The sequence below is a fragment of the Vidua macroura genome, chromosome 15, assembly GCF_024509145.1.
Source record: "Vidua macroura isolate BioBank_ID:100142 chromosome 15, ASM2450914v1, whole genome shotgun sequence".
Taxonomy (NCBI): domain Eukaryota; kingdom Metazoa; phylum Chordata; class Aves; order Passeriformes; family Viduidae; genus Vidua; species Vidua macroura.
This window is the reverse complement of record NC_071585.1, coordinates 11,057,064-11,073,006: the sequence shown is the minus strand read 5'-3', so window position 1 is coordinate 11,073,006 and position 15,943 is coordinate 11,057,064. Positions and strand designations below refer to the sequence as shown.

Below are 15,943 nucleotides of genomic sequence, written 5' to 3'. Positions count from 1 at the left end.
TACAAGAAACTTTTAGTTCTTGAGGGAGTTTCGTGGTCAAAAATGGTTATGCAAATGTTTTCTTTTGAGAGAGCCATTCCCAAATCTTTCTCAACATACTTTTCCCCCACAGACTGCAGACATATTATTGAAACCATGTGATGAAGATGAAGATGTTGATGGAGAAAATAATAGTGAAAGGTTTGTGTTTTTTCTGTAGTCATACAAACCTATATAATTAACCTGCAGCTTTTTTTTTGTGAACAGCCCTATGTTCTGGGCAAGAGAAACAGAAGAATAAAAATTTATTTTCTTAAAACTATTTTGGCATATTTTATTGCTCTTAGTGATTGAAGAATTAATGTTAGCAACAGTGACTAGCCAGAAAGCTTTGTTAATTTGCACCTTTAGTTCAGCACTGATTGAAATTTCAGTTTTTGTTCAGTTGAGTTTTAAAATGTTTACTCTCCATTGAGAATAAAGGTCTGAGCTGGTTTTATTTTCAGCTTTATTCAAGTCTAGTTGTTTACATGCTACAACTTGAAATTCAATGTGAAGATCAGAAAGTGGAAAAAAAGTAATATAACTTTTATCCCCCAGAGTTTTAATTATTGCCTTAAATAAATACATTGCCTATCTGCTTAAACTGCATGGGGTTTGTAAAAAACAAATACAAGGGGAGTGTATAGTTTCTACTGTCCATTTAAATGATAATGTCCATTTAAAATGATAATGAAGTGTGTGCCTTCTTTTTAGGGAAAATAGTATATTGCTTGATGGCAATGATAGAATATCTTCAGAGGAAATTCTGGTAAGAAAGATTTCATTTATATTCAGATATACAGCATCTTATAAGAAATACAAATGTGAAGTAACGCAATAAATTTAGTTTTTAACATCTTAATGGTGGTTGGTGCTGCAAGGCTTGCAAGACCTCTGTTGGAGAGCTCATCATGTCACTTCACTGAAACTCAGGGCAGCACAGCAAGTTTATGCTTATGCATCTCATGTAAGAAATGTTTTGTAATGTAAATATTTGACTGCTGTTGGGGTGTGTGCCTCTATTTTTAATGCCTCAAGTTTGAAAAGATTTCTTTTTTCCTTAAAATTTCTAGAAGTGCTGGAACTGATTAAATACCTGATTTCAAGCTGCTAAGTAATAATAAAATTGTTCTGTTCTTTAAATACAGGATTCAAGTAGCAAGACTTGTGATCTTAATGCAAACCCTGATTCAGAGGCGTTGGGGGATGGCAGCGTTAATGTTCCCGAGGAAGCTCCGGCTGTCCAAGTGCCACATCTGGATCTGAAGAATGTATCTGATGGTGACAAATGGGAAGGTAATTTTTGCTCTTTAGCTCACACTATAGTTGATAAATAAAACTATTTACAAGGTAGAAGCAGGAGACAACAACACGTTCCTGTACACGTGGTAAGATCAACCAAGTCATGATCTAGGTCTCATCTTGTTTCAGAACCATCTGCAACTTAATTAAGGACCTTAAAAAAATATAAGGGAAAACTAAAGAAAGAAAGCAAAAAAGTCCCAAGTTTCACGCTAGGTGTCATGTTTTGTTTTGTTTTTGTTTTTTATTGTTTTAAAAGTTCCATGACCCTGAGTCTCTTATCCAAGTCTTTAAAAACACTTTGTCTAATCATATAGTTTAGTTTAAATTATCATTGTCTCTTGTTTGTCTTTGTTTTATTAAGTGTAAACTATTGAATTGGCTGAATTTGACTTAAAATCACTAACCTGCCAAACACAGCAGTTCATATTTCAATTTTTCAGAAAAATCTGTCAGTTGTTTTGGTTTCCATGTCATTGGACAACTTGAAGCAGCTCTGAATTTTCAAATAAAGGCTAAAGTTGCAGATGGATGTTCTTCTGTGCCCCTTCTCCTTCCATGGTTTGCATTTTAGGAGAAGAAAAATACTTGTAACAGTTTGCTCTCAGACAGGATTCCCTATGTTTGTGACCTTATTCTTCTCTGCCTTCCAGGCTTAGCAATCCCCTGAGCTTGTGACTTGACTGAATTTTATTGCTCAAATATCTGGTTAAACTGTTAAAACTTCTTAAAACAACCATAAGTCCTTTGTAACCAGAGCAAAATACTCTTGTCAATACCTTCTTTTCAAAATACTTCTCTTTTTATGTCTTCCTTATATCGTATTTCCTCTGCCTGGTGTTGGAGTCATCACACCTTAAAACATGCAAATGATCTAAGCTGCTAAACCACTGTGAGCTGTCACTGACAGTACAGTGGCCACAGGCCACTCATTTCTGGTTTGGAAAACTTGCAGTACAACTTGATAGATGTAGTGCAGGTTAACTCTAAGGGACAGGGTTTTATCTTTCAGCAGGCTCTTCAGAGACAGCTGTTCCTTGAAATGCCTTTAAGTGTCACAGTGAAACCTTAGCAAGACACTGGTAGCAAGGAATCACTGCACTTAACTTGTGGTTGCAGTGTTGGAAGTATTAAAATGAGGGAAATAAAGCTGGAATGTGTGTTCTGTAACAGTGCAGCTTAGAGCTGTCAGCACATACAGCTTTGTCTTGAAGCTCAAGTGGTGAGAGCTGATTGTTAGTTTGTCACTGCTGACTGGCTTGCAAATTAAGTGCCTTCATGAGTCCACACTTCCCTTTTAACCCTTTTGCAAATAATGAGGTTTGCAACTTGTGATTGGCTTCATTAGTTTTGTACAATATTTGCTGGTTGATGCTCTTGAGCCCTAGCAAACTGCACATTCAGAGTATGTCATGGCACAGAGAAGTCAAATTGCAGGCACCCAAAGACCCTGAGTCCAGGTTTTCATTCTTGTTACCCAAGAACAGTCTAGAGCTAAAACATAAAAATCCTGCTTATGTTTTCAGTGTTTTATTTAGTTTATTGCTTACTTGCGCATTACATTTTGTTGCATCCTCTGTGTTAAGATGACTTAATATGTATACTCAGAAAGTTTGTGGCATCTGTTTTCATTATTTCCTTAAATCTGCTCATGAAATTGCTTTTGGTTTTACTTCCCCTAATAGCTTTATGACCCTTGTTTTGAAAATAAAGCAGTGTATCTGTTTATAAATTTATATTATAACTTCTTGGTATTAAATCGTGTTCTTTGCAAGAGGTCTTAATTTCACTGAGAAGTATTTGAACGTTGACTATTCTTCAGTCCTGTTTAGGATGGTTGTTAGGAACTCAGCCTTCCAAGGCACTGCAAGTCCTTATGGCATTCCATTGAAGTAGTGACTTTGTTAAGAAATCTGTACTAGTCCAAATTCAGTTACAAGATTTGGGTTCTTAAAGCCAATCTAATAGAAAACTCAAAGGACTGTATGCAACAGAGTTCTTGAAAATCAATTGCTTGCTGGCCCAAGGTGAAAATGCAGAATGGTTGATTTATATTTCTGAGTATTTTTTTCTGCATTTGCCCTGCTTTTCGGAAATCACCACCATCTCTGTTATTTACAAGCTCTGAGCAAAAACATTAGAGTTGCCTTTGTTCATGTGGGGATGCATGAATCTCTTATTAAACTGTAATAAGTCTTTATTATTCCTCTACCAGTTCTTTGTAAACCTTTCCAGTACAAAGTTCAAATTGGCTGAGGACTGAGCATCCTTACCTGCCATGGTAATTGCTTGGAAGCTGAGAATGCTCAGGGCCTGGTCCAAAAAGATGGGATGTTTTTCCCTGGTACTGTATCTTCCTGCTTTACATGTTATGTATAGTTTGTTCTGACTGTGCTGTGTGTTCACTTTAGTATTTTTGCCATTCTTTTTCATTTTATTAGCGCCATGCCCTATCACTTTCCCCCTCATTGATTTCAAAACAATGCATCTGCAGAGAGAAGGGGAGGGTAAGTATGGTTCGCCATACGTTCAGTTATCTGCCTTTTGATAGTTGATGGTTTGCTTTCTAACTAACCCTTCACCTGCTGTCCCTTATATCTTGGGAATATTCTGATCTGCAGTTTTTTTGTTGATTCAAAAAGGTCCCCTTCTTGTATCTTGTACTGTGCAAGCAGGCAAGATCACAGCTGAAAAACAACAAAAAAAATCCCAATCATACTTAGTAAATGTGCAGTGGAAAGCAGGTACAAGGGTTATATTTTTTTTGAAGATTATTTTGTGGGTTTTATTGTTGTTCTGCACACTTTGAACCCAGTTTTCAAATTCCTGATTTGAACTAGGAAAAAGAACAGGCAACTCTGAAAGGAAAAGGGGGGTGGGATTTTAAATTGAAGTAATTGAAAGGCTATGTCAGCTTTTTTTTCGACATCAAGAAAACCATGTCAAAGAATTATAAGGAATGTTAGCCAGGAATTTTTCATAGGGATTTGAAAGAATTGTTTGTTTTGGAATCTCCCTCCTAAAAAAATCACCTTCCACAAATTAAGAAATCTCTTTTTCTCAGTGGTGTCAAGGTAGATTTTATCATAAAACCCAAAAACACTCCTTGAAAAAGACTTAAGCAAATGGGCATTGTCCCTAAAGAGGTACTTCTGCAAAACCAAGAAGACCACCTTTCAAAGTACATGTGTATGGTATGAGAATGAATTTACACAGCAAAATACTGCACTGGACAATAAACATATTCTTTTTTGATATTTCTGATACATAAATAAGGCTCTATTACACTGTTGAACTGCTCAGAAATGCATACTCCCAAGATACACTTTGAAAAAGGGATCCTAGTGTGCATACTTCATTTCAGTACCTTTTTCTTTCAGTTATATGACAGAATTTGTAGCTTTCTGATGCATTTCACTGTTTTTATTCACTTTGTGTATGACACCACATCCTCTAGAGCATACAAGACTAAGCACTGGGTTCGCATTTTTGTTTCGACTCCTGTTGCTAGTTCTGGTAACAGAAAAGTACCATTTTGTCTCTTTTTTTTATCTTCTAGATCCATTTCCTGCTTTCAAGTCCTGGCAAGAGGACAGTGAATCTGGAGAAGCTCAGCTTTCCCCACAGGCTGGGAGGATGACTAATCATCCATTGGAAGAGGACTGTCATCCCATATTGTCACATCGGAGTTTGGATTTTGGGCAAAGCCAGCGTTTCTTACATGATCCAGAAACGTTGGACTCTTCATCCAAAGCACTTTCTTTTGTTAGGTGTGTATTTTAATGCAGTCTGGTGGGCAGGATGTGTTACTCCAGGATGAAAATACAGCTGTTTGAGATTGTTGTGGGTTTTCATGATCTGAGTGAACTGAAGGCCAAGGTCAAAGCATTGTGTGGCCATTTGGCTGCTCTGCCTGTCCAGGAACTGCTGGAGTGAGTTAGAGTAGAGGTTCAGCTGGGGTGGGATCGTGTCTCTCTAACTGGCCTTTGACAGATGCTGAGGGAAAGAGGATAAAAATAGGACAAGATTGCAAAGCTTTCCCTGGCATTTGGTCAGGGCTTCGGACAAATGGCACTTCCTGGGCTGAAAGTAGTATTTATATCCTTTGTTTACCAGGCTTTGCTAGACGCTGGTCTGATTTTATGTAAGCTCTGGCTTTTTTTTCTTGTATTTTTTTACTTAGTTTATTAAAGTAGAGTTGTCACTAAACAAGCTGCAGGTTATTTGTATGAACTGGGCAGTGTGACTCTCAAAACTGTATATAACCCGTGACCTATACTGTCTGCTACTGTTACTGGGAAAGGGCAGTTGAGAAGAATTTTCATGCTTGTTAGGGAAGAAATAATCTCATAAAAATGACAAAGCCTGAAACAGGAGATTGGAACAAGTTTAGAGTTTCTAGTTGTCTGTCTGGCAGATTTATTGATGCAGAAAGATCCTTGTTCAAGTTTTCTCCAATTAGCCACAGAAGATATTTAACAAGTACTAGTTAAAGTGATGTAGAAGACTGACCTGCAGAAAAGTGCTGATGATAATAGCTGTTCTCCTCATTCTGAAACTAATAAGGATCTGCTCTAGTAGATTATTAGATTAGTATTGCTAATATCTTGAACTACATAGATTTCACTGGCTGTGCTGAGAGATGTTTCAGGCACTTTGTATAACAAGTCTTCTGGAAAATTCTCATGTCAGTCTTGAAACAAAAAATGCTTTGCAAGAGCAGCAAATGCTAAGGAGCTGTGTGAAAGATGATATAAAACCAAAACCACATACTTCAGAAGTCTATTAGTAAAATCTAAGAAATTTATTAGTAAGACTAACAAATTATGTGGATACTTTTTGGCTTAATTATCTCTTAACTTGCCTGAGACACTTGAGTGAAGCTGCTTAATTACCAAGGATTGTTCAGTAGTATTTTCTAGCCTGGGCTTTATTCTGTGCCCAGTACTTGAAGAACAACTGAGTGTAAAGTAACTTAGGTAAATAGCCCAGGCACCAGAAAGTTGGCAGTTATGGTACATTACACTTGAATTTCAAATATGGTTTTTCTGTTGTGGGTATTACTGATGTTAGGGAGACAGAAATAGCATCACATCTTGAAGGCAACAGCTCAAAGCAGTTTAACAACTTAGAATAAATAGCTCTTAAAACTTGAAATTAATGGATTACGAACTGGAGAAAAAATGAAATTATTAATCTCTGACTTGAATATACATCTTGTTTGCACTCAATTATCTAAATGACATTTTAAAAATGTTTTTAAACAGAACACGAAGAGCATCCTTTAGCTCAAAAGATGACAAAAGGGAAGACAAGACACCTTATCAGCTTGTCAAGAAATTACAGAAAAAAATAAAGCAATTTGAGGAACAGTTTGAAAAAGAGAAAAACAGTAAGGTAGGTTAGCACTTCTGTCTTCACTCAGGATAAAGGATTGCATGGGAGGGCTGAGTGACTCTTGTAGTTCATTATTGAATAACTGTGTTCACAAATGAGAACTTCGTTACACACTGCTGTATGCAAAAGGGAGCTGAGCAACAGCAATATTAGCAAAGGTGCCAGTGTGCCAGAGCCAGAGGAGGACAGAGTTGCAGTTCTGCTGTGAGACTGAGAGCATTTCAGATGAGATGTGTGGAAAAGCAGAAGTGTTTTGCCACTCTCTGGTTCAGCTGCTGAAGTTGTTTCAGTTTTATTTTCACAGGTGTTGTCCGTATGTTGGTGCCGAGATCTGATCTGATACTGAGTGGCATTCCTGTAACTGTTCACATTCACTGTCACAAATATTACCAAATCTCAAAAGAAGTATTTATAAACAAGATTTAGTGTGTTTGTTTTAATATGTAGTTTATTTGTATTTTTTCAGCCCTCCTATAGTGATATAGCAGCCAATCCAAAAGTTTTAAAATGGATGACTGAACTTACCAAATTGAGAAAGCAAATAAAAGGTAAGAGATTGCTACGGTTTCTTATTCTCTACCAACAGAAATTATCTCCATGACTGAAATGGCTAAGTCATTCAGTAAACTTCCACAGCACACAAAAATGTTTCATTTCTACATTCTGCACTATTCAAAAATCAAATTATTCTTACTTAGTTCTTTAGGAGAGAAACTTTCCCTATGCAAATTGCTATGTTCCTGTACTTGCAGTTAAATAAAATATGTTACTTCTTTTAAACCTTTGGATTGAGCAGTTTTTCCCATTTCAGATGCAAAGCAGAGGAGCTCAGAGGGAGAATTCATACCTCAAACACGTCCACGAAGTAACACACTTCCAAAAAGCTTTGGTTCCTCTCTTGACCAAGAGGATGAAGAAAATGAAGATGAGATGCGGGTTGTGCAGAAAGAGAAGAAGCCCACCAAGGAGGCTACTCTTGAACTCATTTTGAAAAGATTAAAGGAAAAACGAGTTGAGAGATGTTTACCAGAAGATATAAAGGTTAGCATGATGTTATGGATAGGCTCTTTCTGGGAGAATAAGGGGGAAATAGAGCACTTGAGATACCATTTTATCAACATGATGATGCCTCTGGCTAGCAGCCCTTTGCCAGGCCGTCATATTTCAGACTCAGTGGGGAAATGATCAACATGAACCACATTTTCCTTGCTCTATATAAAAATATTTACAAGTATGTGCTGACAGTATTGAACAGCTTTAAATGGAGGAAGGTGGGTTGTATGATGTTAACTAAGCTAAATTTGGCTTAGGCATCTGGATAGTGAATAAAAGTGACTTGTGTTTGATTAAATGCTAATTATTCTTGATAGAAAATGACAAAGGACCATTTGGTAGAAGAGAAAACATCTCTCCAGAAGAGCCTCCTGTATTATGAAAGCCAACATGGACGGCCGGTAATGCTTGGCTTTATTTCAAACTGTGCCATTGTGTGCATAGACAGCAGTAACTCTTGAGCAGTCGTAAGACCAGAACTTAATGCTGGTGTGGGGGGTTCTTCTTTTTCCTTCTCCAAAACACAAAGGTATCTATTGGCCTCCATGTTGCCATCTGAGGAACTTGCTGCATTGACTTCTAAAAAAAGAAAAAAAGTATGTATTAATAGGCCCCCTTTTCAGAAATCAGCAGGTTATTGGAGTGTGCAAAGTGATGGGTGTCATTTGGTGCCTTATATGTCTGTGAGGCAAAGAGATGTCTTAAAAATAAACAAGATTATTGAATTTCCTCAGAAAAGACTGGAAATGTTATTCTGGATTTCACAGAAACAGAAATGAAAGGACAGTTCCCATCCCCCTTCTCTACAGTTTCATCTTTTTCTTTTTTCCCTTTCATTTCTGTAGAACCATCATCATTGCCAGGCACATCTTTTCCCCCAGTTCTTGGTCCCTTTTTTGCCTCTTTTCCATGGATATTTAAATACAGGGTTTGCCTGTGCAGAAGCTCCCCTAATTTTTAGGAAGCGTTTAAATATTTTCCGTAAAAAATACAGGGTATTAAAGTGAGAGAGAATGAAAAAGCACCTACTTATTCCCTTTTATCTGCATAAACCCCCTTTCATACCCACAATGTAAGGTAGTTTTATATTCCTAGTTGGATCATTGGTAGCCTGGCAGGAGAAGCACACGGCTTTGTGTTTGCTTGTCTGTGATTGAGTGTCCGGTATAATTAATTCTGTGGTTTCTCTGCCTCTAGGTTACTAGAGAAGAAAGACATATTGTGAAGCCACTTTATGACAGATACAGACTTGTAAAACAAATGTTAACTAGAGCAAGCATTACTCCTATTCTTGTGAGTAAAACAAATGCTATTTCTATTTATTTTCCCACTTCTGAACTGCGAGGCTGCGTTTAGAAGAGTTAGTAACACTGTTCTGTGACACATCTTTCTTGTGGGAGATGTAAGATATTGTTGTCATTGTACTTGAGGCATTTGATTGATTTACTGCTAAGAACAGAGCAGTTCCAAGCTGTCTGTGACCTTGATGGCTCTTGGGAATTAAATGGTTCTCTGTGGAAGTAAATGAGCTGTGCTAACTTGCTGTAGCTGAGATGTTCCCAAGTGCCTGTGCTAGGTATGGATCCACAGGACATACTGTACTTTAGTCCTCCCCAGAATAGTAACACCAGTTGCAGTGCAGGTTGCTGTCAGCAGAGGCTTGAGTGACAGGATTGCCATCAGAACCATTTCATTCCTTCATGCTTCCCCAGAGAGAGACATATTACCAGCACCTGCAGCATCTGTACAGCATCCGTGCTTTTTCATTGTGTTTTCACTTCATTTCCTTCTGAATTTTCTATCCTCTCTCTCTGGTCTTCTAAGAGATGAGGAAGAAAAGCTGTCATACTGTGCAAGGAAATTGATGTAACCTTGTTTATAGTACCTGTAAAGTAGCTGGGGAATGACAGCCAGCTGGTTTTGTTCTGCATGAACCATAATCCAAGCCTTGCATACTGACCCGACTTGCAACATACCTGTTTGGATGTTGGCTGCTGACCTTTTGGAAGGAAGGAGCTGCATAGCTGGCGTGAGATAATCTCTTTGCATACAGACAGTTCTTCCCAGACACAGGTAGCTGGGCTTACTCAGCAGGAGCTTAATCTGCTGTTTACATTGTCACTGACATTTCTGAGCTCTCCCCTCTAAGCTGGAGTACATTGAGATAAAGAGACCAGGTTAGGATTCTGCCTTTCTTGCACGTACATTGTTTTTGGTGGCTTCTTTTAAAGAAAAACATGATTTGCATCACAGTCAAGTTTAAGGGCTTTTCTATCAGAATCCCTTTCTGAACTCCATAAATACAGGTTGGTCTTAGGCACCCACGTGTTTCTCTGTGACTGGTGGGTCACAGCTTTTTGGTAGTGCTCTTGACTGATTGGGCTCTATCCCATCTCTCCCCTCAGAAATCTGACTCTTCAGCTGAGATGGATTTTACATTCTGGGTAGCCTTATGACTGTACCTTAGCCATTCTGGTGTTTTGGCTGTGAAATAAAGGGATGGGTGATAGCCCACCAGAAAGACTTAAAAATCAGGAGAGATGTCAGTAACATGATTCCTAATCTGTGCTGTAGGCAGCACCTGTAAAATCTCTTTCATAGGTCTTTGCTTTTGAAACCTATGAGATATGAGGACCTCTCTCTTATTGCCAAGGCTTGTTCAATGGTAACTTCTAAGTAGCCTATATTCAGTGGCAGATATTTCAAGAATGGATTTTTAGGTTTATATGAGATATCTCTTACTGTTTCCTGGTACACCAATGACATGCACTGAAGCCTGTGTGGAAATGTCCAGAGAAGCAGGAGACTATTTACCTTTCATAAACGAAAGTTTTTGACAGGTCATTGTCTGTGTGGCTTTTGTGTTTCACCTTTTTACTGTCCAGAGGCCATCTGTTGGAATTGCTTCTGCTGTCTGGGGATAAGGGATGAGCAGGACATTATGGCAGGTGTGCAGCGGGCACCTGGGCAGCACAGGGACACCTGCTTTAGGCTGGAGTTCAAAGGATTTTGACTCTGAGGTGGCAACACGTAGCTCTGATTTCACACTTCCACCTGCAGGGCCTCAGAGTGTCTGGAAAAGGAACCAGGCAGGATTATTCCCAATGGATGCCTGGCAGGAGATAAGCAGCTCTGGCCTCTGTAACTGTGCTTTGGTTTGGGAGGAACAAGAATAAATACAAAATTCAGAGCTTTCATTGCACTTTATGAGTCTTCTACAAAACATGGAGAGAGCAAATGCTTTTTATTTTAAGTCTGAAAAGAAATATTTTAAAATAAATTATAAGCTACAACAATTATTTTCTGTGTCAAGGATACCTTGGGTACCTGAGCTTTTTGGGTTGTATGGTTATTTGTGGTCTGTAAGTATGTTTGCAGTCTTTTATTCATCTCAAAGAGGAAATATTGTGTGACTTCAACGTAATTCTGACTTCAGACAGCACTTGATGTCTTACTGTACATTTTGAAACAAATATCCATCTTTTCAGGGATCACCATCAACCAAGAGGCGGGGGCAGATGTTACAGCCCATTATTGAAGGTGAAACTGCCCATTTTTTTGAAGAAATTAAGGTAGGTGCAGTGCATTTAAAAAATACATCCCAGCACTTGTAATAGGGAACTGAAATGCATATTTGTTTTGAATTTCTGTTTTCGCTTTCAGGAAGAAGAGGAGGAAAGTGATGGTTTGTCTACAGACCTGAATGAAATCTTAAAAACTGCTGCCCAAACACAGCCCGTTCTAAGCCCAGTTGAAAACTCTGAGTCTGATATTGAAGATGGTCAAGAGAAACTCACCCGGGACCTGAGGCTCTCCAGCACCCGAGCTGCTTCTATGTAAGGATAATTAAGTGGATAATTTAATTATAATAGTTGTAATAATTGTAGTTAGAGTCATGATACTAAATCTATGATGCTGGGTGAAAGGGAGTGACATGTTCAGCACTTCTCAGGAAATGTTTGGATTGAATGAGTGTTCTTTGCTCTGACATGTCTGACTAAGATCTTTTTGTACTCAGTGAATTATTTAGTATCTTCTAAACCTTCTTCAGCCTTACTTGAGCTGTGTAGACAGCAGAAAATTTATACCCCTTTATTAACTGCTAGTTTGTTCTCAATATTTCACTTTCAAACTGACAGCATGTTCCTTATGAGCCAGACAAATAAATTATTAGTGGAGCTAGCTCAGTTGTTTCTGAGGAATTTAAATTCTATTGTACGGCCAACATATTTTTCTTTCACTTGAAATTTTTAGGCCTGAATTATTGGAGCAACTGTGGAAAGCCAGAGCTGAGAAAAAGAAGCTACGTAAGACTTTACGAGAATTTGAAGAGGAGTTTTATCAGCAGAATGGAAGGTTTGTTTAGCACAATACCAGATGCTGGGTTGCAGCCTTATTATGTGGCCAAGTGTATTTTCTAACTTGGAATGTTGTCAGCTGGAATTTGATCTGTTTTGATCTGCTGTGAATAATCTCCTGAGGGAGATAACTTTGTGTATTTTTAACAATTCCATTACAAAAAAAAAGGCATGTAAAAATACCTACTAGAAAGTATGATTTTTTTTATTTTAAAAACCCATATTATCCCCGTTCTTTAACATAGGGCAGGGTAATTTGCCCATTTGCCCCTTGTTTCAGTAGGTCATTTCTGGCAGTGGATATTTGCTTTACCAGTAAAGGTTTTTATAATTTTTATTCTCCATATAGTTTAGATATTTTAGGTTTTTTACTTGAATTTGTCTTCTCATGAATTGGATTACATTGCTGCCCATTGTATTTTTGAGATATCTCATGTCATGAACAAAACTAACAACACTCCTAAGAGGTCACTTTCTTGACCTTTCTTGGCAAATGCTCTCACTTGACTGTGCCTTCTCCTGTATTTCTCCTGAACTACAAACTCCTGGACCACTGGTCACACGAATTCCAGTAACGTGGCTTCATTGTGCCCTTACTGAGTTTGGGACAAAACTCCTTTTGACTTCAATGACAAATAATGAGGTTAACCATATTAATAGATTAGTTTATTATGGTCCAGTAAGAATAATGCTCTGCTGCCAATTTGGGGGTCAATCTGCTTATAGTAAAAAATGACAAATTTAAGTCAATCTACTTTTTCTGTAGTGTGTACACAGGATCTGAAATGAAACTGTTCATATCCTGTTAGTAAAATTCCCAGGACAGCTTAGGGCAATGATTATTACCAAATGCTGCAGCAGTTGTGCTGAATAAATGCTGCTGGGTTTTCAATTCAGTTTTTTAGGTGATGGCAGTTTTAACTACAGTAAACTAAAATACAATATCATGCATGTTATTGGTGAACAAGCTGCCAATAATATTTTCATCTGCCCTAAAATAACTTCCTGTAGCTGCTTCTGTGTTTGGCTTGCTGCAGGATGGAGGATTTGGTTGACATTTTGACATTTTTCTTTTTACAGGAACGTACAGAAAGAAGATCGAGTCCCAATGCTGGATGAGTACAGGGAGTACAAGAAAATCAAAGCCAAACTGAGGCTGTTAGAAGTCCTTATCAGCAAACAAGATTCTTCAAAATCAATTTAAATTATATTCCTCCAACCTGTTGAGTAACATGCTGTTTCCATATACTACCCCTGTACTTATTGGGTGCTTGTGTTCATGTGTCATGCACTGTTGAAAGAATCCAGTTTGTGCACTTTACTGTGGTGCCACTAGGACATGTTTGAAGGGTAAGTAGGTCCTGTCTAGAGAGCAAATAAGGTTTCTGAGTTTGAGACTGCTCTATCCAACTTTAGCAAACACAGTTTCCATCGAAGTTTTGTATTCCAGATGCATCCATCCTGTTCCAAAACAACCATAGCTTTTTTTATCTTTAGCGTTCAAGAACTTTGAGACTTTTGTTATTACTAACCTTTTGCATTGTTGAAGAAATTATTAATATTGTAATGCTACACTGAACTATTCCTCTTGCCTAAAAAAATCAGCAAATTAAGGGTACAGCTCTTAATTTTTGGAACACTTAAACAGACTGTAATTCCTTTCAAAGGACTGCTGTGGAACAACTTTGATTTTTTGGTATTCTAAATTGCACCTGTACACAGTAATAATTAACGTCTATGGATTTTGCTCATTAGCGGTCACGTTTCCTCCTTGATAAAGATGACAGTGGACAAACCAGAAAGTGACCTTTCCTTAGTGGCTTTTAAACCTTGGAAAACTGAAAAGTTCAATCACATGCTGCCTACAGGACTCATGTCATTGTTCATTTGATCCCTTTTTCGGTTGTTGTTTATCAGCCAGTGGTGACGTAGTGTTTGGGCTGAATTGGATACGGCATCTCCGCTTTCGGAAGATTTGAGGAGCACAGTGAACACTCTGGTGTTTGGGAAATCTGGTGACGCTCAGACTTGTGTGGCTCCACAGAAAGGAGCTGGCTTAGGACAGTTAAAATCCCACTGTACCTGAAATGAGTATGGTGTCAAGGGCTAAAATCAGTGTAGTTAACATGCACCACAGGGAGAACTGTCGGTTTGGAGTGGAAAGATTACTGCTGTTTATCACGGTTTTGTTTTACAGTTAGAGAATAAAAATACATTATCTAATCCTTACGATGTAAGCAAAACAGTTTATGAGCCTTGCATGATTTAGCTTCAGAGTTGAATCTAAATAATGTTTTGAGTATCACATCTGCTGTGCTGAATGATGATTTAGGGACTAGCTTTGCTCTGCAGCAGCCATCCGCAGCTGTTTCTGATCTGGCAAAATCAAAATGTTAATTTCAGCTGGTGCTTTCTCAGTTTTTTTTTTTTTTTTTTTGTTTCAGTGTATCAGTTTGATTGTGGCCATGTTTTGCATGCACCTACTCTCACTGCATGTTTTTATGACTGGCTAATGTCAACATAGCAATGATTCACTCTGCTTTATGGAAGACCAAAAATGAACTTTCTCATGATGTAAGAAATGGCTTGCACGTAATCTCAGAGACTTGCTGTTCTGTCATGAAGCATATGAAATAGGTTGCAAGTAGGATTTTTAGTGCTCAGATTTCATTTGTGTACTGTAGAATACTTCTTGGTTTGTTTTACTCTGCTTGTAGGCATGTAATTTTGGAATTCAGAAAAAAAAAAAGCACTAAAACTATTGAGCACTGGTGGTATGCCTTTTTTTCTTTTCTTTTTTTTTAACTGCAAAGTGATCTGGGACCTTAGAGAATTATGAGGTTAAAGTAGTCTTTGAGACCATTTACCAATTTTATTCAGTTCCATTGTGCAATGTACACTTCAGTTCCTTTTCTATCAGTCTGCAGACACGGGTGTATCCAAACATTGAAACTAATGTGTACTGTATAGTGTTGTACATGAATGTTTGTGTTTTATATACCACATGCAAAATGTCAATATGCACTATTTAAATGTTTTAAATAATATATTCCTCCTTTATAATGCTTAAATCTATATGATTCCAATATTTTTATAAGTGAGTGAGTGATCAGACTGGTTCCAATTCAGAATTAACAGCTGCTTTGTGTTTGTTATGCAGTGTTTGGCTGTTTATTCAGTATAGTAGATAAGCATGGCAACAGTTATGCTGATTGTGTTTTGTGCCATCCTTGTTGAGCAATAAATAAATGGTAGAACTAGGCATTTTGTGATATAACAGTTTTACTTTGGTAAAAGCAAAACCTATATATCTATATGGATATATAGATATGGAATATATATAACTAAACCAGATATAATTGCATTGCTATGTCTGGTGCTCATTGTATAGACTTTTATAATAAAAGTACCTTAACCTTTATTGTCTTGTATCTTTGTTTCTCATCATGCTTTCTCCTCCACTGCCATCTCTTAAAAAGGAGTGCTGAGTCCTTTGCTGCTCCTGTTTGTAGCTGCAGGGTGTGAGGTGGGTCTGAATTCCCCGATGTGCCCTGGTGAAGGCAGGGTGAAACTGCATCCCCTGGGGCCGTGTTCTGCCTGTGTGGGAGAGGGGAGAGGGGCCCCAGTGCTCCTGGGCTGACAGCTTGGACCGTGGTGCCACCTGGGCTTCAGCTCCTGCTGGGAGTGACTGGGAGCACACTGGGACATGGCTCCTTCCTGCCCCAACAGCAGCAGGGTGGGTGCAGATGGGGCAGGGAGCCACCACTGGGACAGTTCATTCACTGCCCTCAGCTGAGCACATCAGTCGTGTC

General features: G+C 38.2%; 1 protein-coding gene across 4 annotated transcripts in view; it reads left to right on the top strand.

Moving 5' to 3' along the window:
- FAM13B (family with sequence similarity 13 member B) overlaps positions 1-15,552 on the top strand; it is a 44,602-nt gene extending 29,050 nt beyond the window's left edge. For 2 of the 4 annotated variants that reach the window (XM_053990921.1, XM_053990920.1), the window contains exons 12-25: positions 113-180; positions 736-790; positions 1,170-1,317; positions 3,765-3,830; positions 4,883-5,093; positions 6,591-6,720; positions 7,187-7,268; positions 7,532-7,761; positions 8,091-8,174; positions 8,971-9,066; positions 11,262-11,345; positions 11,437-11,609; positions 12,028-12,129; positions 13,212-15,552. In XM_053990921.1, the coding sequence (XP_053846896.1) occupies positions 113-180; positions 736-790; positions 1,170-1,317; positions 3,765-3,830; positions 4,883-5,093; positions 6,591-6,720; positions 7,187-7,268; positions 7,532-7,761; positions 8,091-8,174; positions 8,971-9,066; positions 11,262-11,345; positions 11,437-11,609; positions 12,028-12,129; positions 13,212-13,335 (1,653 nt within the window). In that variant the 3' untranslated portion in view covers positions 13,336-15,552. The remainder of the gene's footprint in view (positions 1-112; positions 181-735; positions 791-1,169; positions 1,318-3,764; positions 3,831-4,882; positions 5,094-6,590; positions 6,721-7,186; positions 7,269-7,531; positions 7,762-8,090; positions 8,175-8,970; positions 9,067-11,261; positions 11,346-11,436; positions 11,610-12,027; positions 12,130-13,211) is intronic. The other 2 variants (XM_053990922.1, XM_053990923.1) reach the window with 2 other exon arrangements.
- The last annotated feature ends 391 nt before the right edge of the window (positions 15,553-15,943 follow it).